This window comes from Pipra filicauda, unplaced genomic scaffold, assembly GCF_003945595.2.
Source record: "Pipra filicauda isolate LSUMZ 115617 unplaced genomic scaffold, ASM394559v2 scaffold157_size4220110_pilon, whole genome shotgun sequence".
NCBI classification, from domain to species: domain Eukaryota; kingdom Metazoa; phylum Chordata; class Aves; order Passeriformes; family Pipridae; genus Pipra; species Pipra filicauda.
Window position 1 is genome coordinate 1,571,778 of NW_024104073.1, and position 25,487 is coordinate 1,597,264.

At 34.4% G+C, this 25,487-nt stretch overlaps 1 protein-coding gene across 5 annotated transcripts in view; it reads right to left on the reverse strand.

The window, feature by feature from the left end:
- Window positions 1–25,487, reverse strand: part of MYO6 (myosin VI) — a 108,415-nt gene that overhangs the window by 6,711 nt on the left and 76,217 nt on the right. Inside the window, exons 19-34 of one of the 5 annotated variants that reach the window (XM_027713571.2) lie at window positions 24,432–24,470; window positions 22,714–22,807; window positions 20,569–20,699; window positions 20,359–20,436; window positions 19,311–19,440; window positions 17,336–17,426; window positions 16,033–16,183; window positions 14,481–14,689; window positions 14,022–14,100; window positions 12,967–13,127; window positions 9,704–9,733; window positions 9,278–9,316; window positions 5,892–5,995; window positions 4,506–4,637; window positions 2,493–2,519; window positions 132–350 (exon numbers count right to left, since the gene is read on the reverse strand). In XM_027713571.2, the coding sequence (XP_027569372.1) occupies window positions 132–350; window positions 2,493–2,519; window positions 4,506–4,637; window positions 5,892–5,995; window positions 9,278–9,316; window positions 9,704–9,733; window positions 12,967–13,127; window positions 14,022–14,100; window positions 14,481–14,689; window positions 16,033–16,183; window positions 17,336–17,426; window positions 19,311–19,440; window positions 20,359–20,436; window positions 20,569–20,699; window positions 22,714–22,807; window positions 24,432–24,470 (1,714 nt within the window). The remainder of the gene's footprint in view (window positions 1–131; window positions 351–2,492; window positions 2,520–4,505; window positions 4,638–5,891; window positions 5,996–9,277; window positions 9,317–9,703; window positions 9,734–12,966; window positions 13,128–14,021; window positions 14,101–14,480; window positions 14,690–16,032; window positions 16,184–17,335; window positions 17,427–19,310; window positions 19,441–20,358; window positions 20,437–20,568; window positions 20,700–22,713; window positions 22,808–24,431; window positions 24,471–25,487) is intronic. The other 4 variants (XM_039379138.1, XM_027713572.2, XM_027713573.2 and 1 more) reach the window with 4 other exon arrangements.

A 25,487-nucleotide genomic window follows, 5' to 3' on the forward strand; every position in this document is an offset into this window, starting at 1 on the left:
AAGAACTGCTGAAGGAAAAAAAAAAAAAAGAAGATACAACTTGGGAAACTTGTATCCTCAGTCTCTTTTCCTAAAGTAACTTACCAACTCTGAACCTTTTCAAAGTTTTGAATTTTGCTTTCAATACCAACCCGCTACAAGGAGAATGGGTGCCTTGTCAGGATGAAGTTCCATTTGTCGAGCAATCCATGGCCCATCAAAATGTGCATACCACCAACCCTTCTTCTTGTTCTGGGGGTCTTTGTACTGGTCCGCGGGGCGGATGAAGGGAATGCGGAAGTAACGCTGTTGTCTGTTCATTTCAATCTCTTGCTGTCTGCTCGGTAGCTGGGCTGTTGGGTTCTGTTGTGCTATCATACAGAAGAGAGCCCCAAAAATAAGCAAATAAAAAATTATTAGAGAACAAGAAAGCCATATTACTACTTGCTTGATTAATCAGCAAATCTAAAAAAAAAAAAAAAATAAAACCAAAACAACTAACCAAACAAGAAAACAAACTAAACCCCCAAAACCCAAGAGATTCTCTCTAATTCAAGGTCAGCTGAAGTCTCATCAAACCTAAAAAGTACTTCCATCTCATATAATGTGCGTTCTGTTAATCACGACAGCTACAACACGTCAGGAAAGGCTCATGTTGATTATTTTATCTATGTGTTGCTTAATGGAATGTTTAGACAAAACAAAGCAAGTAAAATAATGCACTCTGCTTTAAATCAATATTTAAAGTAAAACTTCCCATATAAAACGTCTTACAAACCAGAAACATTCATCAGTAACTGCTTTAGTTCTGTCAATCTCTTTGTAAAACAAGAACACGGTGTAAAGCATTTAAAGTTACAAAACACAAAACATCACTTGAAGATTTTTGACAGTCAACACAGAAAGGTGTATAATATTGTTAGAAATTACTAATTTGTTAATAGAAATGTTGACAACAAATACTGTTTATCACAAAGCTGCCACCAAACATAACTTTCTGCCTAGATTTCTGTGTGCTAAACTCCGGCATCAGAACTACTTTATTCTTTATTTCAGACCATTAAGATCAACCAAGCAAACTTCTAAAGGGGACGGAGTTATATGAAGTTTTTTGAAGCTTCATATATATTTTTGGTAAATATTTTCTATATGCATTTTTAGACTCTCTGAGTTCCACACATTTCAGTTTCCAGAGAGAAACTTTCTTTAAAATGAAAGCTCTCTGTATGTTAATTGATCAATTGATCCAACTTCCTGATGGTATGTACACACTATCATAATTAGTTTTAAATAGTAAATGCTCTTACAAGGAAGATCCTTTCCTATACTAACTGCCTCCTGCAAAAATTTGGTACTGAACTTGTTTTAGTGGTTTACACCACCACTGTTACATATACCCTGTTTAAGAAACTTTGAAAGTGGATCCGTGCCATCTCTACAAAAGAGAGCCAGTATTAACAGTTGCATGTTTCAGCATAAAGAGTAAAATTAGAAGTGAATTCCATTTTTGTTCAGTGTCTACTGAGCAGCAAAGATAATTTCTGAGCTAATATTTAATATGAAAAACAACAATCACTTTTAATAATGTATTTTTACAATCATGAATAAGATTAATATAGACCAGCAACTGCAACTTGAAATTTCTTCTGCTTTGATTCAAGCAAAAATAGTTATTCTGAGCCTGAAGAGGAGAACCTTAAAAAAACCCCATGTGTTATACATAACATATACCCTTTTTTCCCCCATGTCTGCATAAACAAAGAGAAGAAGAAAACCAGTATTTTAACAGGTGAATGCTACTTTTTTACATCAACTCTGATAAAACATGTACCTTACAGGAAGACACAGTTTATAGGAAATTAATACTATTTTCTACAAATTGTCTGAACACCTATCTGAGCAGATCAGTGCTTTAGTATTGTCAAATACTTTTTGCACTGCAATAATAATTGCTAAGGCTCCTTTCTACCCCTGTGCATATCTAAATCCAAGAGCAAATCTAGAGGACAGGAACACTAAGCAGCCAATATAGCCTCTGTTTCTCAGTGCTATGGAATTGAATTTCTTTATTCAGAAGAAACCATCACCTGAATGTTAGTTTGTGTGCTAGGAAAATAGATGTTATATTAAACTGATTACAGAGTTTTGCTACAACAAAAAGCCATATGCTGACAGTGAAAAAATATTAGAACAAACAAGTTATTTTGTAGGGGGTATGGAAAAAATGGGAGATTATATCTTCAAATAATCCACATAAAAAGGTTATTTCATTCTCCCTTCCCACTACCGCTCAAATGGGTAGGATTTCATGAAGACAAGTACATTTGTAAATTACTAGAATAATGTATAATTATCATCAAATGAATAAAATTGCCAAATTGTAAAATAGATTATTCTCACAATTAAATTCTATGTACAAGTGTAGCAAAACACTGGATTAATTAATGTTAGTATCAAGCTGTCAAGTCTTCCTATTCTTCAAGGTTAGCTTAAATAACCATCTCCCCACTTACTTGAGTTGCTCAAAAATGGTGCAAAATCTGTGAACAAATATTACATGTTGAACAAAACATAAAAGTGCTGATCCTTTAAAAGTTACTGTTTCATTACCTCAACATTTTTCACCACTGCTGATGATACACAACTGGGAATTCTAGTTGCAAAATAAACACAGATACTAAGTATTTCTATTAATTTTGTACCTCTATTTTCATCAGAATTTAATCTTGAAATTTATTACTTCTATAATTTGTGATGTCAGTCACAAAAACTCAGTCGTATACATGCTAAGCACAAATTGCTGTGACAAATCCACTAGTTAATTAATGTAGTACTTTTCATTTTTGATATTTCTGCTACAAAAAATTTTCCAAACCTCTGGAATACCGAATCTGCCTATTCCAATAATAATATACAAACCAGTGTTTAGCTTCTATACTGAATGTATTTATTTAATTAAAGGATACCTGTAAAATTGTATTACATCAATGAAGATATGGAAAGAAGAAACTGCATCATTTGAAGTACACATCTACTGACACCAGAAAGTCTTTTAGCTTTAGCACCCAGGAAATCAGAAACCCTTCTTACTACCTGCTCAGATCACTATAATACATAGATGTGAAATGCCCATGTAGTATAATTATTTGGAATAGGAAGAATCATTCTGACATTAAGAGTCTCTATAGGTTGCCATCAATTTCTTCTGAACCACAATGTTCTTTTCTTCACAAATATGATGCCGTATATTTCAAGAAAAGTAAAAAAATGCAATGAGAACCACTGATAAGAATGCTGTAAATGTCTGAATACATGGGATGAGAACATGAGTACTCCAAGCTTTGTGTGCACAAATCCAAAGATTTTCTGCTCTTTGATACTTCCCATCAGCAACACTGTGCATGAATATGTATTTTATCCATTTAGCTCCACAGAGAACTTGTGAACTCAAACTCAAAGCAATTTACCGCTTTGCAGAAGTGCTTCAAGTGCCTTTTCCTGCCTTTTCAGTCATTAGCTTTCTTAAGCACTTAAAACCACATTATGGGCACAGTCACAAGGACCCATTCTTTAGTAATATCTTCTCCAGGGGTTCAGATTTCACTTGCCATATATCTGTACCGAAGTTCCCCGAAAACCTCAAATTCTCAAGCAATGCACACTCAGTAAATGAATCAAGGGGAAGGAGACAACTTCGTATATGAACTGAGAGAAAGTAGGGCACCTGAGATCTTTATCCTCCATGTCCCAGGACAATGCTCTAATCTCAGGCTAAGGGGACTCTGGGGACAGCACTTTCTCTCCATCTTCCCTTTCCTCTGCCTCTTGCTTCAACTGTATGGCAGGAACACAATCCATTCTGCAAATGGCACTCCAGAAATTGGGCACGGAATTTTCAGTCTGGCAGTATTAAACATGGCAATTCCTACACTTTCTTGATGAGCTTGAAAGGTAGTCACTTATTCTCATTAGTACATTGCTTTGACAATAAACATGCATCTGTGAAATCAGCAGAATGAAGGACTAATAGGAAAGCAGGGACTACACAAAATCCCTTAAGCAAAAATTGCAATATCAGCACTCACAGAATTTTTTGAAAAGAGAATGTAAGCTAATGTACGTAAGGCTTACCATGATGTAAATGATAAATCAGTACCTTTTAAAAGTATCTATATTTATAACTAAATAGCTATATATTATGAAATAATAAAGTAGCACAGCAATGAACACTTAGCAAAAATGCCTATATCAAGAACGAATTTTAACAGATGTGACTTGGATGCAAGAAAAGCTTTCAGGGAGAGCTATTCAACACAGTTATCTGGGTCTATTAAAGTATTTTAATTTCTGCAAAGTATTTGCCAGTTTCAATCTTTTCAAAGTAGCTACCTTAAATAGACATAAAAATACTCTTAAAACCCCCAATAATTTCCTTCAACCTAGCAAACTCAAAATTGATTCTAGAAATGTTTTCTTTAGAATACGGTCACAAAAGTGATTATAAACACAAAATTATCTCTCCTCACCATAGTCTGTGACTGATTTGGGAGCACGTTGTTCTGTTTCTGCATTGCGTTTCTTATTCTTGGATTTCCAAGCATGATACACCTTTAGCCTTCGGTGGAACTCTTCTCTGCAAGCTGCCAACAGTTCAATATCTATCCCAAAAATGAGGAGGGAAGGGATGAGTGAGAAAAATCAGAAAAATTATTTATTAAATGCTTTTTTATATTGATAGGTATATAATTTGAGATCAAGTTGTAACACTAATACGCTAAAATGTAATATAATAAATTTCATTATCTGCAGCACAGGGTCTGTATTTTATGGCCCAGAAATTACCTCAGAATTCTATGTATCCTTTCCTTTAGAGTAAAGGCAATCCCTAAATCAGCTTTGTACTGGGGGATTTGGAGCAGTGAAATGTGACAAAACTCTTAGTTCACTAAATTTGCCAGTTGACACTATCACAAGACAAGCAGTACAGAAACATAAAATTTCACTGCTGAACTTTATTTCTGCAACTGTAAAAAAGAAAACCAGCAATATGACTGCTCATATCTAGGTATATATACTTGCATATTTTCATTTTGCTGAATTTCATTATACAAAGAGATTGAATGATCTCAAGGTTCTTTCCTTAGTCATCTAAGAGTACCCAAACCAGCTTCACTAGGGATGAACACATGTGAGCACCAGGTATTACTGCAGCACCTAGTCAGGTGAAAACATTGCTCCAGGCTTGCATGTGTAAAAACAGCATAAGAGAATGGATTTGTTTCCAATTTCTATTCAGGGAAAAATAGAAGGATCTTAAATCAGAAGTTAACCAACTGCTTTCAATGAGAAACAGGAAGAAACAGTAGTATCTAATAAAGGAATAATTCTTATCTGTTTCTATCTTCAGACTGGGGGAAAAGTAATTAATGCCCCAACTGTGAGCTTCCCAAAAGAAGATGGAAAAATTAACAAACAATCTGAATATCCAAGACAGAAAATATTTTATGCTGTGCTTTACATGACATATTTGCTTTCTTTGTGATCTGATGACAGCAAGAAGTGATAGCGAATGATTTCTTAGAACACACAAATTCCAGGTAAAGCACAATAACTATTATTCCCTTTGTGGGAATACAAAAATCTGAGACAATTTATTTAAGAAATTATAATACATATTTCATGGTCCAAGAGTTTACTATCATAAATATATAATCACTAAAAGAGGAAAAAAAGAAATTGTTTCCTTAATATGTAAACAGCTTCATTTATTGCTGCTTTTGGGGTAACAGAATTTTTTAAATTAATTTGTTATTAATTCAAACCTGAATAAAGTTTTTATCAGTGTTATAGGAAGAAAGTAACATGCAACTGCAACTTGACCTCTTTCTCAAATCAGAAAATATTCCACTTACCACAGGATGTATTGATTGTATCGCGAAGCTCTGCATATTTCCACTTACTGAGATCATGCTTCTTAGTACCAGCAGCAGCTTTTGTGGCTTGCACTGCAGGACCCCTAAGATCATTTAAAAAATATATATGTATTTTTTCAAGTATTAAACAGGAACTGTTGTAAGAGATCCCATGATCAACACTGCATCACTCTTATTGCCACAAAAATCAGTAGCAAACAGACTGAATTTAAAGGCAAAATACCACATTATTTTCAAGATGTTCATATTATTAAGAGAAAATTAAAACATATTTTATGTCCAAAAATCACATAGTCATCTGACAGGCCTCCTAGAAATTAAAAGGAATTGTCATTAATAGTGCTTATATGTGAAAAGGTGCATGTTCTATCTCTGTGTATCTCATCCCATGCTGATGTGCATTTTACTTAGTACTAGCCAAGATGCAGAAAAGAGAAAACAAAGAATAGCCATAGATATTTTTAGTTCCATTCAAAAAACAGACAAGAAAAAATATTTCTGAAGTAGAACAAGGAGAAGGAAGAAAAGGCACTTCCTCTGCTCTTTAAAACTGGATTAGGACAAAATCCTTGTTCCAAAAGTTGATGAAATATTCTGCGTCTTTAAAAAAAGCCTAATTTGAGAGAAGAAATCAAATTATTTCTATATTAATTGTATAATGGCTGTCTGAGAACAGTAACATTTATTTGGGAAGGATATGAGTCCTCAAGAAATATCAAGGTAAAGAATACCACACAGAAGAAAGGTTGATTAGTATAGAGTCATCCAAACCCAGTTTTTTCAAAGGCCAAAGGTATTCATCATGTAGGTAATATACAAGAAAGTCAACAGCAAATACAAGTGAGAAATTATTACTAAAATCTCCATGATCTTTAAAAGTGCGTACAAGGTTTCCATGTACAAAACAAACACTACATGTAAAGATAAACTTGAATTTTATTTTTTTTCCATAAATATGGTATGGATAAGAAGTAGAAGAACCCTCCCTTAGGAATGGCAAACCTCCCATGGATTATTTGCATATAAAAGGAGTTCAAAACACTCCAACGTTCAGTGATGATCAGCACACTTGAACAGTAAGAAATTCAAAAACACACACATGATTTTACCAACCTCCACTAACACTCATGACTAAGAACAGAAAGCAAATTGAATTATCTTTTGAGATCTGAGAGGATTTGTTCAGAAGAAACTAGATCTTTAGCAGGATAGCAGAATTCTTGATGCAATGTCATATTAAAAAATCACAGGAGATAAAACCAGAAGAAAACAAGCCTTTTCATTTGAAGGTCTGTTTGTGCAATAACATCTTTGTGGGACTGGTACATTATTACAGTAAGTATAATCCAGTGAATACTATTTTAACATTTATTTTTCCATAAAGCCCTCGTGGTACTCTGAACCTTGACGTTTATTTTTCCCTCTTTAATTAACAGGTTATAAACACCTATTATAACCTGAAAAATTTCTTTATGCACATACATCAGTTTTGAAAGCAGAGATAACAAATGCAATTTAAGTTCATAGAATAAAACAATCTGTTTAACTAAATGTTCTTCTTAACTGCACCATCTCTTCAATATAATTAAAACTAGTTTTATTGTAGTGTCAGTTTAATAATGCCCCTACTCATACTACTAATCTGACTCAACAAACAGCTTCCAGTTATAGTACATGAGAATTCTGACATAAAAAATTAGCTCTGACTTAGCACTACTCATAAGTGTAAAACAAATAACTGGACAAACTCCTTCAAAATATATATTTTAATATTTTGTTATTGTTGGCATACCTGTAGGACATTAAAGGATTGCTGCTAAATATTTTCCACTGCCTAGAGTCTAAACTTCTTGAACCTAATTTAACAAATCCTAAGGATTTTCCTTATTTAGCAACACTACCCACCACTTCAAGAGTTTGCTACATAATTTAGAGCAGCAGAACTAGGCTATACAATCTCTGGTTAAACTAGTAATCTTTAAGAATCCTAATCCAATTGAATGGCTTAGTCTTTCTATTGCAGTACTACTCTGCACTCTGCAGATCAGTCTTTTGTTTTCTACATGACTTTCAGCATAGCAGTCTGGCAATAAGAGGAGCATCACACCTGACAATCACTGCTCAGTCCAAGAGTTATGTATTGTAAACAATATTTTCAGACTTTAAAAATAAAAAAAAATTTAAAAAAATCAGTCTCAAGTTAAAAGTTTCCAGTGTATGAAAAGTGAGAAAAATTCAGTTTAACAAGTATGCAGAAAGAAGTATTGCATTTTGAATTCAACCACAACACAGAGCTTCTGATTTTGCCCTGAAGTTTTGTCATATTTTTGTACATTAAAAATTGGCCATTGTGAATGGAACTATGTCAATATATGCAATGCAATCTGGCCATTTCAATTTGCATACTAACTTAATTACACACAACATGGTTTATTCCTTTTCTTGAAATACCGCTGCAAGAAACAAATTTATTTAACAGCTGCATTTCCAATTATCAATGCTACAAATGGAAAACTCATCAATCACATGAAATCGATCATCTTCAGACTATATAAATACAGCTTAGTAGCTTGTTTAACAACTGCCTAACTTTTAAAAACTCTGAACAATTTTGCTTCTTATGTAAGCTTCAGAAAATGAATGTCAAAGGTAATTTCCATCCTCAAGTTGCATAAAACACTTTTTAATTACTCACTAATATGGAGGACATTATAACAAATTCTTTGAATGGAGAATTAGTATTCTAGCACCAGCTAGTGTGAGACTGTTCCAGCAGAATTGTATTCAGACCTCAACCAGTGTTCTCCTTTCCTTCTGCATTGTGCACAAAATCCTGCATTAGCATTCAAGAAATCTCAGAAGGGCCTTTTGTTTAGATGTTTTAAGAGGCATTTTAATATGCTCTTAACATGGTAATTTTAAAAACTGCTTTTATTTGAAATTAATTATATTTAGAATATTTTCTTATTAAAAGCATCAACAATTACGTTGACATAACTAACTTCATTAACTCTGTGTTGAATTTGTAGAAATATGCCTTTGAAAGAGGTGGAGCCCAGTGCTTTATTATCACAAAGGTGAAAAGAGAAGAAAGCTGGAAAAACATTAACAAAATTACACAAAATATCAGGGTACGTGAACTATACTTTTTTTTTAATATAATCAATAAAAATCGTAGAAAAATAATTGTTGAAATAAAGGTGGTGATAGTGTAAATTTATCGGAAAGACATAATTTACTTATCTGTTTATCACTTGAAAAAACCCAGATTGCATTATTTTTAATTTCATAATAATTCAACCCATTTCATGTGTGATTTGTTTCTATAAAATGATTGATTCATTTCGTGTCGTCCTCTCACCTACCTAGACAATATTTCTGACATTTCTGTGGCCATTTGTTCCCTATAAGAAAATTGATAAATGATCATAAACCAAATGTACTCATATAAAACAAGCCTTTTTAACTGTGAAAGGCTCTTGCCAATCAAACTGAAGTTAAATAAAGTGCACGGAAAACGGCTACTTAATTTAGATTATTTCCATTTACATATATATATATATGCACACACAGAGTCCTGATTTTGTAAAGAGCATAATATTATTAAAGTATTTATTAGACATAAGCAAAGTAGTGAATATAAGGTATTAATGATTTAGAGGTTACAGAAGCATGTTAACAAAGATTATTATGTAGTATTAGTATACAAGAGCACAATATCAATTTCTTTTCAATTAATTAGTAGGGGAGTTTTTTCTATTAGAGCATGCAAATGCAAAAAAATGCCATACGCAGTCATTTGTGGCTTTCTTCCATTGGCTCTGCAAATAGAAGATATATGTTAGATAGACTACTTCCCAGTTAACTTTCTAATAATCTGAAGTGGGAAAAGGTGGGTCATAGTATTTCCTGCTCTTTCACATCTTATCTTTTTTTTTTTTTTTTTAACTGAGAAACAGGATTTTTTCCCCCTCCTCATTTAATCACAAGTTAAATTATAATCAGGAAAAAATGCACAGCTGAAAACTTCCCCCACCATTTCAAAATCAGAGATTTTGAGCCATGCTACTGATACATTTCTTTCTTGGATAAGCATATCACAAGAAATAACAACAATCCTCGTGCAGCTTCTCTGGGAACAGGACAGATGCTTCTTCATGCAAGCTGCGAAAAGACTCTGAGTTTTAACTGCCATACAAGAAACCTACAGTGTGCTACATATGTAGCACCAAATATGCTACAAATTAAAATTTTTTTGGGTTGTTCCAACTCAACACACAGAACAGATAGTCTAGCAACACTTTCTCTGTGACTAGCTTCTTTTGGTGTAATATGCTATACTGTATCTTTCACTAAGTCACATAAATTAAAAACATTACACAGTTGAATGCAAATATCTATTATTTAACTTATTTTTTACTTAAGTGTTAAGTACTGCTGTTAATTTACCCCTAGGTGCCATAAAACCCTTATTACACATCCTTTTAAACTATGGATGAGTAATAAAATTGGATGAAGCTAGAAGTCCAGCATATCCCACACAGAATAAGCACAAATAAAAATGCTGGATCTACTGCCAGAAAAGTAACTTTTCTTCTTTGACAGAAGCCAACAAATATATTTTTTAAAGGAACTGCTAATACTTATGTACTTTTAAATATCTATAAAAACTAATGATGAATGCTGCAAGGTATTGGGTAGCAAAGAACAAAGTAGAGGCTACTCATTTTCAAATATGACAACATACAGGTACCACATGTTGCTTAAAAATAAGCATATAAAATCACCTTGTTCTTACTCTTTTCACTCCACAGGTAGCACCATACAAGAGAAAATACCCTTTTATTCATACCAATGTGCAAGTATGAAAAGATTTTTTACAAAATCGTGTGAAAACAGCATAGAACGAGTATACTACATGAATTTAGTATGAAGGGATACATGCCTTATCTTACTACAGCAGAACTTTAACAGAAAAGGTTGCTTTTAGTGTATCATATGTAATGTGCAAGTCTCAAATGCAGAAGATGGCTTAATGGAACTTCCTCAGACTCTAGTAAAATTTTGATTGGTATCAATAAGTTCTGAGAATTTATGTTTTAGTTATTAAGTTAGTATTTTGTTCAAACCAATAAAGAGTTTTAATTTCAGAGAATTCCTCTAGTTTCTACATTTAAGCGAATTTCTGAAGTTATGTGAAAATCTACCCTTTGATTTTAGTAGAAGACATTGGGGCCTGGGGAATGTTTTAGTTTGGTTTTAAGCAAACCAAAATAAAATAAATCAAAGATTAAATTAAAAGCATTCTAATCAATTTTTGAACGTGCTTAAAACTATTTGAAGTAGACTTTAGAAACGGTAGGGGGAAAAAATTCGCCAATGAGACAAAAAGAAATCCCACATAAGTAGAAAAATCTATTATTTTTTCTAGATTTGTGTATTATCAATGGATTTACACCACTATGCTAACCTGTTCAGACCATTCAGCACTTTCCCATCATCCAAAAGAGACTTCAGTCTCCTACCGCTACACACCAGAGAGAAACTGGCAGTCATAAAGAGTTATGATGATGGTTAGTTCATCATCCATTCTGGGATTATACAAGAAAGACAAATACTAAAATCACCCATGAGCAGTAGGAAACACTGTGGAGATTAGAAGTTCACTGACAGAAAAATTATTGAGTTCTCTAAGCCCTTCTTGTCTATTGCCTCCTTTTTTTCGTATTTAAGAGAACTCTGCCAGGTTGCAACACTGGAGTGACCTTGTGTTTACCTTTAAAGTATTGCACCAAAATCCAAACAGGGAAAGGCGTGAGGCACTGAAACAGGCTGCTCTGTGTCAGGGCAGGGAAGCTGTGGATGCCCCACCCCTGGAGCTGTTCAAGGCCTGGTTGGATGGGGCTTTGAGCAACCTGGTCTAGTGTAAGGTGTCCCTGCCCATGGCAGGGGCATTGGAACCAGATGACCTTCAAGGTCGCCCTCCAACCCAAGCCATTTTATGATTCTATGCATTAAGCATGTTAGTCTTATTGGTGACAGCTACTGTATAACCGAGGGCAAGACAACAACAATTTTATTGGAAGCATCTAGAAATCAGTATTGTACATGACAAAAAACATTACCCACCTACCTCAAGTAGGCATGCAGCTATTTAAAAAAAAAAAAGTATACATCTAGATAAAATTTAGGTAACAAAGAAAACACATCTGGGAGCTTGAAATTCCATGGAAACACAGGGAATTTTCTCACAGTCCTTCTTTCAACAACAAACTGAGCAGACTAGTACTAATGAAGTCACCAATTATGTGATCATGCTCATAGGTACGTTTATGCAATTTGACCAGTAAGTACCATCTTTACTGGAACTTCTAAGTTGCTTGTAAGGTACCTTTTACACATGAAGAGCTCTTGCTTTGCAGACAGGTAATGTGGATCTCTATACCAGAAGTCTAGCAATTCTTATGACACATCAAAAGTTCACACAAAACGAAACTAATACAGTATTTAATTTTCAAATACATCTATATCAGATAGATTCATTCACTTAAAAAACTTACCAGTCAGGACACAGAAATAACTATTATTATTATTTCTGCATTCAAAGAGGGATTCTTGTTTAAATCCCCTCCCCCAAATTAACACTGTACAAGCCAAATCATCAAGTACTAGAAAAGGTTTATTTTATTACTACTTACCACTGAAGAATTCCATTCCCTACTTTAAATGAGTCATAAAAATCAGAATTTAAATTGATTGCCATCCTTGTCAGAACTCAGAAAGAGAACTGCAATTGTATTCACAAGCAACTACAAAATTACTGATGTAGCAAGATGCAAAATGAAGAAAGTCTTTAAGCAAAAGCAATCTTTCTAACAAATTTCACAAGTTAATTTGAAAAAGATTCTAGTACACTGACTTAAGAGGTCCATTTATTGAATACAACGATACATAAAACCAGCAAGAGTGTAGTCTTCTCAAATGGATCAGGATAGGAAGAAGCAAAAATAAAAAAAAAAAAGAGAGAGAAAAATGTAACTACTTAACCCCATACCTGCGCAATCCTAAATCAAGCTGAGGCTCATCATTGATGAGTTCTGCTTCACTCTGGGCAATTCTCATTGCAAGTTCGTGGTCACGACGTTCCTGCTCAAGCACTGCCTGGTGCTGGGTTTCCTCTTCTCGTTCTCTAGCTAGCTGAGCTTCAATTTCAGCCTGTTTTATAAAAAGACATCTTTAACCTTATCCAATTGAAACCAAAACACTACATAAGCAATATTAGAAAAATATGCTAAGTAGTATATTAATAGCTTTTCAAAATGTGCAAAATTTACAGAACTGAAAAATTAACAGCATCAGTATTCAGTTTGACCCAAGAAAAATGAAACTGCTACAGATTGCAGCTTGGTTTCCATATAGTTTATCAAGTAATTATTGTCCACCACTTGTATTACCTATTCAAATAAAGTGCCAAATAATTATTACTCATTAAAAAAAATACACTAAGCTTTTTGTTCACTATTATGAAAACTAGTCTTCAAAAGTTTTTAGGATCATTAAAATTCAAATGATACAGAGCACTATAGTTTACTCCTCCATAGCACTAACACAGTACTTCATTGATATTCTGCACTTGACACTACAGGACTTTGCAATAGGCACTGCTTTGCATATGGGTCCGAATCCAGATGTGACTTCCAGTAAAAGTGACAAACTTGGCTGACATGGAACATCTGCAAAAACTTCAAAGGCTTAACTAGAATTCTCCAGTGTTGTGTATTTTTAACTTTAAAATAACTTTCAAATCCCTTTAAAAACAGATGCACCTCTACTCAGAAGACCAACAGCTGCACGCGAACTAGAAATAGGTGATCTGTCTTGGGATGCCCTATTCATGACTTTTGCCTTACATTTTCTACTAAAGCAACACTGGTGAATGACTGAGACATGCATTTATAAAATTAAGCTATTAGACTCAGTGGAGAACCTAAGCTGCAAAAAAGATTCAAAAATAAGTAAATAAATACACAAAACAAACAAACAACCCCAAAACAACCACCACGAACAACAAAAAAAAAAGCCAAAACCACACAGAGCTAAAATATTAACCTGAATACGCTTTTCTTCATCTTCCCTCTTTTTCCTCTCTTCCTCTTCCAGTTTTCTCTTTGCCTCAATATCAGATTTCCTATTACAAAAGAGAAGGAAATGAAAACATGTTGTTATGATGCAAGTGAACATGAGATAGTGAGAGATAGAAAGTATCTTCCATAAAACTGAATGGTAATCCAGACGTCAGTACAGTCCTGATAACAGGGCACTACATGTAAAGTCAAGACATTTTTCAAGTTCATCTGTATTTGCAGCTACATCATATCATCTCTTCCATTCGCTATTCTAACACTTGCCTTATAATTCACTGGGAAAGGAAACATTTCCACACTGCACAGCACACCAGGAATACAATCCAAGTAACTTTCTATGTGTACAGCTATTAAAAACAAACTCATTAAAAAGCCTTTCCTATTTTCTTCTCATTCTATAACCAGCAACTTATTCATGACTCACAGACGTCTTTCTTCTTCTTCCTTCCTTCGTTTCTGTTCTTCCTCTTCACGTCTCTTTCTTTCTTTTTCCATTTCCTCCTGGATGCGTCGCAGCCTCTCTGCTTCCTCCTCTTGCTGCTTCTTCTTTTGCAGTGCACTCAGAAGGTGCTCTGAGCTTTTAACTAAAGCATCATATTCTTTCTGTATCTGTTCTCTAGTCATTACAGTGGTCTGCAAAAATAATAAGGGGATTATATTCTATTGAAATAATATTAAGTGAGTACTATAATACAATATATATATACTATAATATAATATATATATAATATATATATACACGTCAGGGTGGGGAAGCTTGAGTCCATTTTTCTCTTTCTTTCTGAAATCCTGAGGATTCATTATTGTCCTCTCTCATGTAAAACCATAAAAGTAATCTCCTTTTCACCCCTGAAATTAAACATGACTTCTCTTTAAAACATGCCTTCATATTTTAAATTTTGCAGTTTTAAGCAACAGAAATTAATTCTTACCATGCTAGGATGAAAAGTAAGGCCTGTCCATGTCCATTTTGCATTGTGTTCTTATCTGCTATAGTGGTTATTTACAGCTCTGCCTTTTATGTCATAGAATATAATATTTTTCTCACTACTTCTGCTAGCACTCAGAAAAAATAATGGGCCATGCTGTGACTAACTTTCTAGAAAAAGGCATTAGTAGCAAATGACAGGTTGAAAATACTCTAAAAAATAGCCTTTGCTACATACATTTTCCAACCTAATTGATAGCTACAATTTAATTTCATTTTACAATTCACATCATACTAATAAAACTGCAATATGGGATGTTTGCTGACCTTTCCTGAGGGTGTATCATGGTAATAATCAAATTATATTATTTTTATTAGAAAAGAGAACTCTAAGTTGACAGGTTAACTCTAGCATCTTTTCAACTGTGATTTTAAATAAAAAGATCTTAATATGGTACACTAAGGAAGCTGTAATATTGCATGAAACAAGAATTCAACAAACCCAATTTTTTCTAACATTAATAAATGCCAGTGTCCTTTCATTTTGTCTTTTACTTCTGTGGTATGGAACTGAGAACTATAGACCCTGAAGCATAATCAGTGAGCTGAATTTTCTTTACTACCAAGTCTGAAAAACCTCTTAACTGGAACAGAAATCTCTTTATCCTGTGACAAAGGCTTGTCTGTTTCAGCCCTGATGAAGTTAAAATATTGCTACTATGCATTATTCCAATAATAAAATCAATAAGCAAACTATTGACAACACTTCTCATAATATCAACATGCATTTTTGCTTTAAATTCTTCAGTGCCCATTTTGAAACTCAGATAATAATACCAAAGTATAGACATATAGATCTAGTTTCAGGATTCACTTAGGTTACATTCACAAATAATTTTAAACAGGATTTACCCAGTGAATGAAAATTAAGACCACTATAGTAAAGTACCTTTTCTATTAAAGAAAAATGCATTGGCCTTCTACTTTAGGTGAAGTTTTTTAAAGATTCCAGTGATAAGAAACTATTTCTCTCCTTATTATCACATACCTTAATTTTGTTCATTAATGCATCAATAGAATACTCCAGCTCCTTGACCTGCTTGCTTGTCTCTGCTTTTCCCTCCTTCAGGGCACTTACTACTTCATTGAATTTGTCAAGTCTCTTCTTCAGTGTACGCACTTTTATCAGGCCATCAATGCTGTGAAGGAAGGGCAGTTTATTTGTATCTTGAGATGTTTTTAGAAGGTGATATTTTTAAAACTACCACTAATCACTCACTCAGAAGAGGAAGATGGCAGACAAATTATGCCTTCTGACAAAACTCACCCTCTTTTTTGAAATTCAAACATTATCACATCAAGTAACAAATTAATGTAGCCTTTTGCACAAAGCAACTAAAAGTGACTAGCAGTCAATGACTCAAAATAAAAAAAAGCCTTTTTACTTTGAGAATTAATGTTGGTTTGGGTTTTTTTTCCCCCCAATATTAAATCCTTAGTTCACTAGAGAATTTTGACTGAAGTGGATAAAGGCTGAGTAGTGCCACTTACTCAAAAAGCTAATGGGACTGAAACAGATAAAACTTAACACAGCAGGGAACACAGTCATTAGACCCTGTAGGAGTGAAAAAACAAGGCTAGGGAAGAATTCAGGAAAACTTGGGAGTTTTTTTAAGAAACTATTGAAGGACATGCACAGAAGTTACAACTCTACAGACAGTCTTCCTAAACAGAAATCACGGAACTCAGAATCACAAAAAACAACACATAAAAAGTAGAAACTAACTCAATTAATTAAAGATGAGTACTAAACAGCTTAAAATAAAGGAAAACGGTCAGAAATGACAAGGTTCAAAAAATGAAATACAACTTTTAAAGGATGTAAAGGAAAAAATTCTATAAGAAGCCCACTACTGAAGAACAGAGTTGGATCTTTATCAAACAACATAAAGATGTCAGCAGAGCTTAATGACCGAAGTGTTTTTTCCATTAGTATTCCATGCAGTCAGCTAATGGAATTATTTAATTTCAAGAGGAGACAAGACAGGTAAAACAAAATTATTTCTAAGTTAAAAAAAGAATGGGTAAAGGACAAAAATTAATGAGCTTAAAATTCATTTAGACAGATTTAAAAGAAGGATTTCTAAAAACTAGGTTGCCCCTGAAGGATTTTATGAGCAAAGAGCTATATAAACATCTCTTAGGAAAGGTTCGGATTTAGTCTATTGATCCTTGGGAAAGAGAACACAGAAACTCTTAAGGTCTCCTTCAATAGTAAATCTCTGCTTTCTACAGTCACAAGAGAATATTATTTAAAACCTATTTTCTTCAGCCAAGGAATATCTTCTTACCGTGGTTTGTGCTTTCTCTTGCAAAGCCACATACGAATAGTCTTTTGTATTTTAATGCAGGCACAGGCTCGATATTTTATCTTATTTGTCACTGTAAAGACACAGAAGATATCATCTCAATGTTTTATACAATTTAACATGACTCCTGTATTACACGTTTCATAGCTCAAAACCATATGTAGACTCCATGTGTTTGAGAGCTCATTCTATATTGGAACCACAACATTTAAGACACAGTGGACAGCAGAATTAACAGTCTTGGGCCAGACACAGAGGCTCCCACCCAGAACAGACAGGAACAATGAAGCATTGCACCATCACCTCCCTCCAGATTCATAAACATCAGCAACCTCTGTTAAAAGTCACGGGATCTAGCAAGCAGGAAACACTTAACTTTAAGTCAAAGTGCTGTGTTGAACAGTAATCAAGCCAATATCTGCTAGAGATAATAAAGTGGCTGCAACTTTGCAGAGCATTTCTCTACAACACCAGAATGAAAAAAAGCCCCATGAAACAAAACCTCTAGCTGTTGTTCTAATACAGACTTCATCTAAAGACTCAAATGACTGCGACCAGGAGGCAAGTTAAATAGAGAATCAAGGCACAGGGCACGTGCACATGTGCTGAGTATTTCAGAAGTGTAACAATAAATGCAGTTTCTATACATCTATTAAAGGAAATATAAGGATCCACGTTGCCTTTAGTCATCTGCTGAGCACAGAGTTTGTGAACACAGTATATTTAACCATTAGACTTCAGTGGTCACAAAGCTGCACTCTACTTCTTGTATATCTATTTCAGCTTTATTCTGGGAAAAAAACTTAGCTTCTAATTTCCCATAAAACACTACAAAGAAGTAAGATACATAAGTATTATTTCCCTAAGTTTCTACTTTTTGGACACATTGACAAACTTTGTCCTGTCTTTCTGAAAAACAGACTAAATGGAATTAATTTCTAAACAGTAAAAGATTTCACCGTTACAATTTCTGATGTCTTAAACATATATGTTAAGAATTCACAAATTCTATTTGCACCACTATGAGCAGCAAAAAATAATAGCCGACCAGTGACAGATGTAGAAGTGTGACTGTGCCAGTCCAAATGCAAAGCTGTGTGTGCACTGGTATGAGGTCTTTTTGCTTTTCTTCCCCATTTTAATGCATACTTTTCACCCTCTGTGTTATTATAGATTGCTGACGTTCTGCATCAGATCTCTCCACATCTCCCACACATCTTAACTGAAGTACACCACAAGCACCAATCTCTGTTCCACACCACTTCATTGCTACTCTGCACAGTAAACTTCAAGGCCAGGTTGGATGGTCTAGTGGGATGTGCCCCTGTCTGTGGCGGGGGGGTTGGAACTAGATGATCTCTGAGGTCCCTTCCAATCCAGGCCATTCTATGATTCTATAAACTGGGCAGGCCAAGAACTTGGAAACTGCACATCAACAGTGACAGGGACTAATTTGCTGATGAGTAGTAATTGCTGGAGTGGAGATGTTTGTCCTGTAGTTCACATCAACACTTTCAAACATGCTGTTTCTGTCTGGAGATGACAACCTCTGTGTAGGTACTTCCCAGAACCAAGTGACTCTATGTTGCCAGCTAAGGGTGGAACCACTCCTCTTTCCTGATGATACAGAACACTCTTCCTGGCAAGACCTGTCGTAGCCGGTTATTTATGTGAGAGTGTTTACCCAGGCTTTGGTAAGCACCCAAGTAGACTGGACATGGGAGACTGGTGGTGGGCTGTATGCCCCACTTCGTACAAACTCGGCTGTAACCCCCCTGTAAGTACCTAACACAAAGCACAAAAACAAAGAAAAATCTCACCAGCTTTGAAATCATTGATTGGACTTCCATATGTAACCATCTGCTATATGTGTCCTTGGCCACATTTCAAGGTGATAATAATTGTTTTTCTGTCTTTTTAAGAAACATTTTGATTTAATAAAACATAAAATACATACACTTAATCACTGAGAGAGAACACCACTGAACTTTTTTCCAACGACTGCAGATAAGCCAGCGATTCACTCGTTTAACCAGCTCTGCCAAGTGATCCGGATCAGACTTCATTATCTGATCGAACTCTGCAAACTATACAACAATTATTGTAAAATTAGGAGAACAGAGAGTGTTAGACATTGTCATTTAAGATCATGCTTAATTAAAAAGTTAAAATATTTTTAACATAAATTGTACGTCGTCATTATATCAGCTTTCAATTACTGAAAGTGAGCAGATGTATCTGACATCACTTTATTGTTTAATGATAACGGAAATGACAACTGTAGGGGTTTTGTTTGTTTGTTTGTTTTATTGATGTCCAACACTTGGCATTTTGAATAATCCAACCATTTACTAATCACTAAAAATATTTATTGCCAAAAAATCAATTGTTTTGCTACATCCTGAAAACTTACTCTAGCCTTCCACAACTTCAGGACACATCTAACTGTATATCTGGGGAAAAACTAAACCCTGAAAGCACTTCCCAATTTTTAACCTTTGTATAAGAGTCCTGCTGAAGGCAACCTTTTCTAAAAATCCTGCATTCATTTCTGCTTTTTAGTAATTTTGATAGTAAGAACATTCTTCTGGGAGTACAATAATTTTCCTTTCTAATCACAACAGATCCCTACTTCATCTCCTTTCTCTGCATAGCAGCAGCAATGCTCAGAATCACAGAAGAAGATTTCAGCTATAAATAGATTTTACTAGAAAATATTTCTTCTTTGTTCTGACTTTTTCTTTTTAATAGTCAACATAAGTCTGGGAATACAAACATTGCATTAGAAATACAGCAGCAGCAGCAAGACTATAAAAACAATTGTATCAGTACTAATATTCGGTGGTTTTTTCATAGAAAATGAACAATATTTACAAAAATCCTGGGCAGTCTTATTTAGGTTGGCCACACTTTTAGGAATGTGTTGAACAACATCACCTTCAAAGGTCCCTTCCAACTGAAATTATTTTAAGATTCACATTCATGAACTCCAAGAAAAAGATTACCTTGCCAGGTCTAAAAAACACCTTGGTTAGCCCAAATTTGTAATCATTTTCATTCAGTCCCAAGGCTTTAAATAGTGCCTGAAACACAGAAAACAGAAAGGATTATATTTTGCCCCTTTAAAAAAGACAAGAAAATTCAAAAAACACAAAAAACAACCCCACAATACATTTTCTCTCCTGGCTGATACAGAAGAATTATTTATTTCTTACTTTGCAAAAAAGCCTAGGGTCCAGTCGAGCCAATTTTTCAGGCAAGTATTTCTTGTACATATTATATAATTCATGAAATGAAGCTCGTGAAGGGAAACCACCTTGCATTAAATCCAGAACTGACACCATTCCTAGATTCACAGAAACACATGCACAAAAGCTCGTGTTAGTAACATGGAAAGTAAGCACCTAATTTTATGATAACAAGTAGTTTATAACATACGCCTCAAAGACATTGTCCAGAGACTAAACCACAAAGTTCAGTTGAGACTTGATCCAGCCTCTAACATTTTTTGATACTGTGATCAGTCACAAAAAGTTAATACTGAGCAGATGAGAAGAACCCATACAATTTTCTCCCTATTTGAGAGGCAAGTAACACTCAATCATGAAGAGGAATTTTTTTCTAATATTTCTTCTAAATTTTCTTTCCTTTTTCAGCAGACTTGACATTTTCATTTTTAAAGGGAAAAAAACCCAAACAAAGCGAAATAAAAAGCCCTCCACCAAATAATGTCCAACCAGGCTTTTATTTTCATGATGTCAGTGGTATTCGTGAGATGTTGTGCAGATGCAACAACAAATGCATATGCAGTGCTGGAACATTCGCTGTACTTAAAATAAGAGGTATCAGCTGCTAAGATGAAACTTTAATGTCCTGAATAATGTTACTACATTTCGGCTGCAAGGAGGACATCAGTAACGCCCAGACACAGTCAGTAAAAAACTCGAAATAATTAAGGCAGCACAGGCCATGCCAGTTTTTGCCCACTGCTTTTCATAACCCTACCAACAGAGGCTGCACATAAGTTTTTCAAGTTAGTCCTTAACTTATGGTCGCTGTCTTACAACTTAAACTTTTGCATATTTGCTTTCAATTGAAATTTGATTGTTTAAACAAAGTCTTTTTCAAAAAAGATTTTATAACGTTACATCTTGGTATTTTAACATTACCATGCTATGACTTTGTGTTACTAGATTAAGCTTCATTTACTGTTGCAAAGAAAGCATAGATAGACAACTGAGCTTGTAAGACTACTGTAAAGCATCACAGTTGTTGTTGGGGAGAGGAGGTAATTTGCTAATTTTTCCTCTCATGCCAAATGCTATTAACCTGAAGAAATCTGCTACTAATGATGTTAATGGAACACTTAAGTACTGAAAAGTTGTTAAGCTTTTGTTATGATAAAATTACATGTGAAATATGTCAGCTTCTCAAAACATCAACTGAAAACTACTGAAAGTACAAAAATACAGAAAAGGGAAAAATATATTGAAGTGCTTTGTTGAACAAACACCCTATAAAGAATGAAAATGCCATCACAACAATTCCCAAGCAAGCAGTTACTTCCACTGTTCAGTGGGGCATGAGCAAAACTGCTAATACTCACTCTTGAAACTAAAGCTGTAAATTTGGGAAGCATCTAGCATTTCAAGAATAATGAAGATGGAGCATTACAATCTTCGTGTACAAAGCAACAGGAAAGGCTATACTGAAATGTCTGTGTTGCATGTTCAGCTCCAAATCAAATGAATAGAGACATAAAGACATTTTGAAAAACTAAACCAATATGATTAAACTCTATCATAGTATCTATAAAATCTATAAAAGAAAACAGGTGTGCTTCAATTATTAGATATCTCAGCTAACAATGACTGCCTTTAAATGCACACAGGAGTTTCTTGCACTTCAACTGTCCCAGTAATTTAAAACAATGCTATTGTTCCAGACTGAACTACTGCCCTATTAACACTGTGGGCAACACAAAGAGATGGAATTCAGCTCCAGGTCAGGAAATTCAAATTTTGTACCAATGTACAGCTACGTGGCTTCTTACATATGCACGTGGTGCTTGACCTCTAATTATAATAAAAACAGTCAATGGAAATTACATCAACTCTTCTTGCAAAGAAGAGACCTTATGGCACTTCACATGATTAATTTCTAGAGTTCCATTGGCTAAAATGAGTGCTAAGTTACTAAGAATCTAAATAACTGCACATAAGGCATAAATAACCTGCCTTCTAGAAAACAGCAGTTCAAGCAAGGAAATATTGCTTTCACCTCACATATTTCAAACTTAGATTAATCTGTACTGCCCAAGGTAAAAAACACAGGGAAAAAATATGAGAGGCATATATTACCTGAACACTGAAGCTGAGAGAGGATCTGTCCTCCTTCAAAATGATGACTTGTCATCTTTAAATTAGGTTTGATACAGCGAATAAAGCTAGACCCCTATAACCAAAACAAGAAGTTAGCAGAATCTAAACATTTTTAAAACTCCTAAAATAACAGTTAATCATTTAACACTTATGGGTGGGGAAAAAAAGATACAAAATAATAATATTCTAAAAGAGAAATGTCAATATTATCATTGAACCACAGAATGTCGAAGGGTTGGAATGGAGTTTAAAAGACCATCTAGTCCCAACCCCCATTCTTTTTCTTTTGTATATCAGTTTTGCACTGTAGCCTTGGTCTAAACCAGTTAATGGATGTAACTGATCTCCATGCTAAAGCTATTAATTGGATCCTCAATTTTGCCGAGTTTTCACTCAACAATGTTCTTCCTAACATTAGTACAATCTAATTATGATTTATCAGTCTAGACTCTACTACCCTCATTATCTTCTACAGTCACATCACTTAAATGCCTCAGTCCTTCAGAATTCACATCAGTGAGCACGCCACCAGACTCCTGACATCAGAATGATGCCAGATGAACTTGACCTTCCTTAACTTCTACTTTTTACAACTTCCTTTGGCTCACAGCTCGTCTCCCTTCCCCAATGTCGTTTCAGTCTGCTTCTCTCTTACGACCATGTGTTCCACCTCTACAATTTTGATCACTGCTTTCTCTGATCATTTCACATTCATAAAGAATGACATTTTTGCAAAGGACCATCCAATTATCCAGGTTTTCCTGGAACAGGTGACCACTAATGATAACCTTTATATACTAAAACAAAATTGGGACTGAGAAATCCTGGTTTGCAGCGTCTTCTCTCTTTTTTCCATCTCTCAGCTGAGAGTGAGAGAATATCTTCAAGGGAGCTCTAGGTCAACAATACCTCCTCAGTCATGGGTCAGCTAAACTCAAGAGTACAGTAAGCCTGGCCACACACTTTTTCCCTGGACTGCATGTCAGTTCCAGGGACATCATCTTTCAGACCAGCCGCATGACTACAGTAAAATCTTGTATGTTGGCTACACTCCAGCACCTGATCCCTTTGTTGCACTTGGTTTTCCCCCCTTTTTCTTTTTTTGACAAAGCGTAACCTTGTATATAATATTAGTTAGAACATGTGGTTCAGAGAAACAAAACTGTGTGCCTACAACTCCAAGTTCTACAAGAAAATGGGCATGTTGAACTACATGGAGAATTTCACAAGCTATCTAAATACATCCGTTAAATTAACAAATACTCATTAGGGGACTAAGTTTCTTTGACCACCTGTGAAATGAAAAATTTTACTTTTAATAACTTTATGGAATCTGAAAACAGTAATTAATAATAAATTATCATCTGCCTTACTTTTAAATAACATTTCTAAATTTTCTGCAAATTAGTAATCAGTGTTAACCAATGAATGGAAAGAAGTAAAAATAACAAAAAAGGTGATTGCAGCCCGGATAGATTTCATCCTTTTTACTCAAATTGTGTAACTTTCACTCTACGAGAACTTTTTTAAAGGTGATGTAGTTCGGGGTTTTTTTCAAGTAAATCAACAACCATCACATGCACAGGAAGACCTTTCAAAAGTGCCATAAAGCTGCAAACTCTAAAGCAATTACTAATCACACTTACTGGAAGCCATATTGAGAAAAATTATGAACCTTCATCTGTATATATACTTACAGTACTGTGAAGTTTCTCAAGAAGCAAATTTAACTGAGTCTGTAAAAGAAAACAGGTATTTCAAGAGCCTTAACCATGGCAACTACAGAAATACACACACCAAATAGAAGTATAGCATTACTGCATGCATAGTCATTGTTATTACGACAGAATTGATAAACCAAACATTCACAAATTTTAACAGACAAAATCATGCAAGTGTGCATGAATGGTCCTGAGGAAACTGGTTGTGTTTAATTATACAATACTGTATGGACTAGTTACTTATTACAACATCGTTATCAAAGAAACATGCAAGTCCATTTGGGAAAATAAAAGAAATAACGACTTTCATCTATAACAAGTATATATTTGTATGTTAAATAATTAACACAGAAAACATATTCTCAGAGTTTTCTTGTGGTTTTTTTTCAAGTTAAGTCAACATTTACCTGCAATAATCTATTTTTATTTCCAAACTTTCAACTTTCCAATTTTCTGTTGATGACAATAAACTACAATTTCAAAATCGCATTTACTGAGGCTGCATTTAACAAACTGTGATGAGAAAAGACTACTATTATCTGAGGGCAAAAGTCTTCAAGATAACCAAAGACTTAAGGTTATCAGGGAAAACAACTTACAGTTGCTTTTGAAAGTAATTGGTAGGGATTTCAAATATTCCAAAACCACACCAGGAAAACAGCAATATCTTTACTTTAGAGATGTGTCTGTTTTGCCACATAGATTACTGCTTTGTCAGCCTTTCTAGTTTACTAGCAAGCTTTAAGTATATAGACTGTAGGAAGACAAATTCAGTATGTCCTAACATATTCTTAATTTTCTGTACTGAAAGCAAAATTGAAACGATTTGACTTTTGACTTTCTTTTTAACCAGATCTTTCAATTATATTCTACAGCTGCCAGTTGTACTCCCAGTGGATAAAATTGGTTTGAATTTTTTTAACTTAACATGGATATGGTTAGAAAGAGAGAAGTGCCACGAGAGACATGACAAACACTAATAACCTCCTGCTCAGTTCTCACTTACACATACTCTTTATATCTCAACTTGAT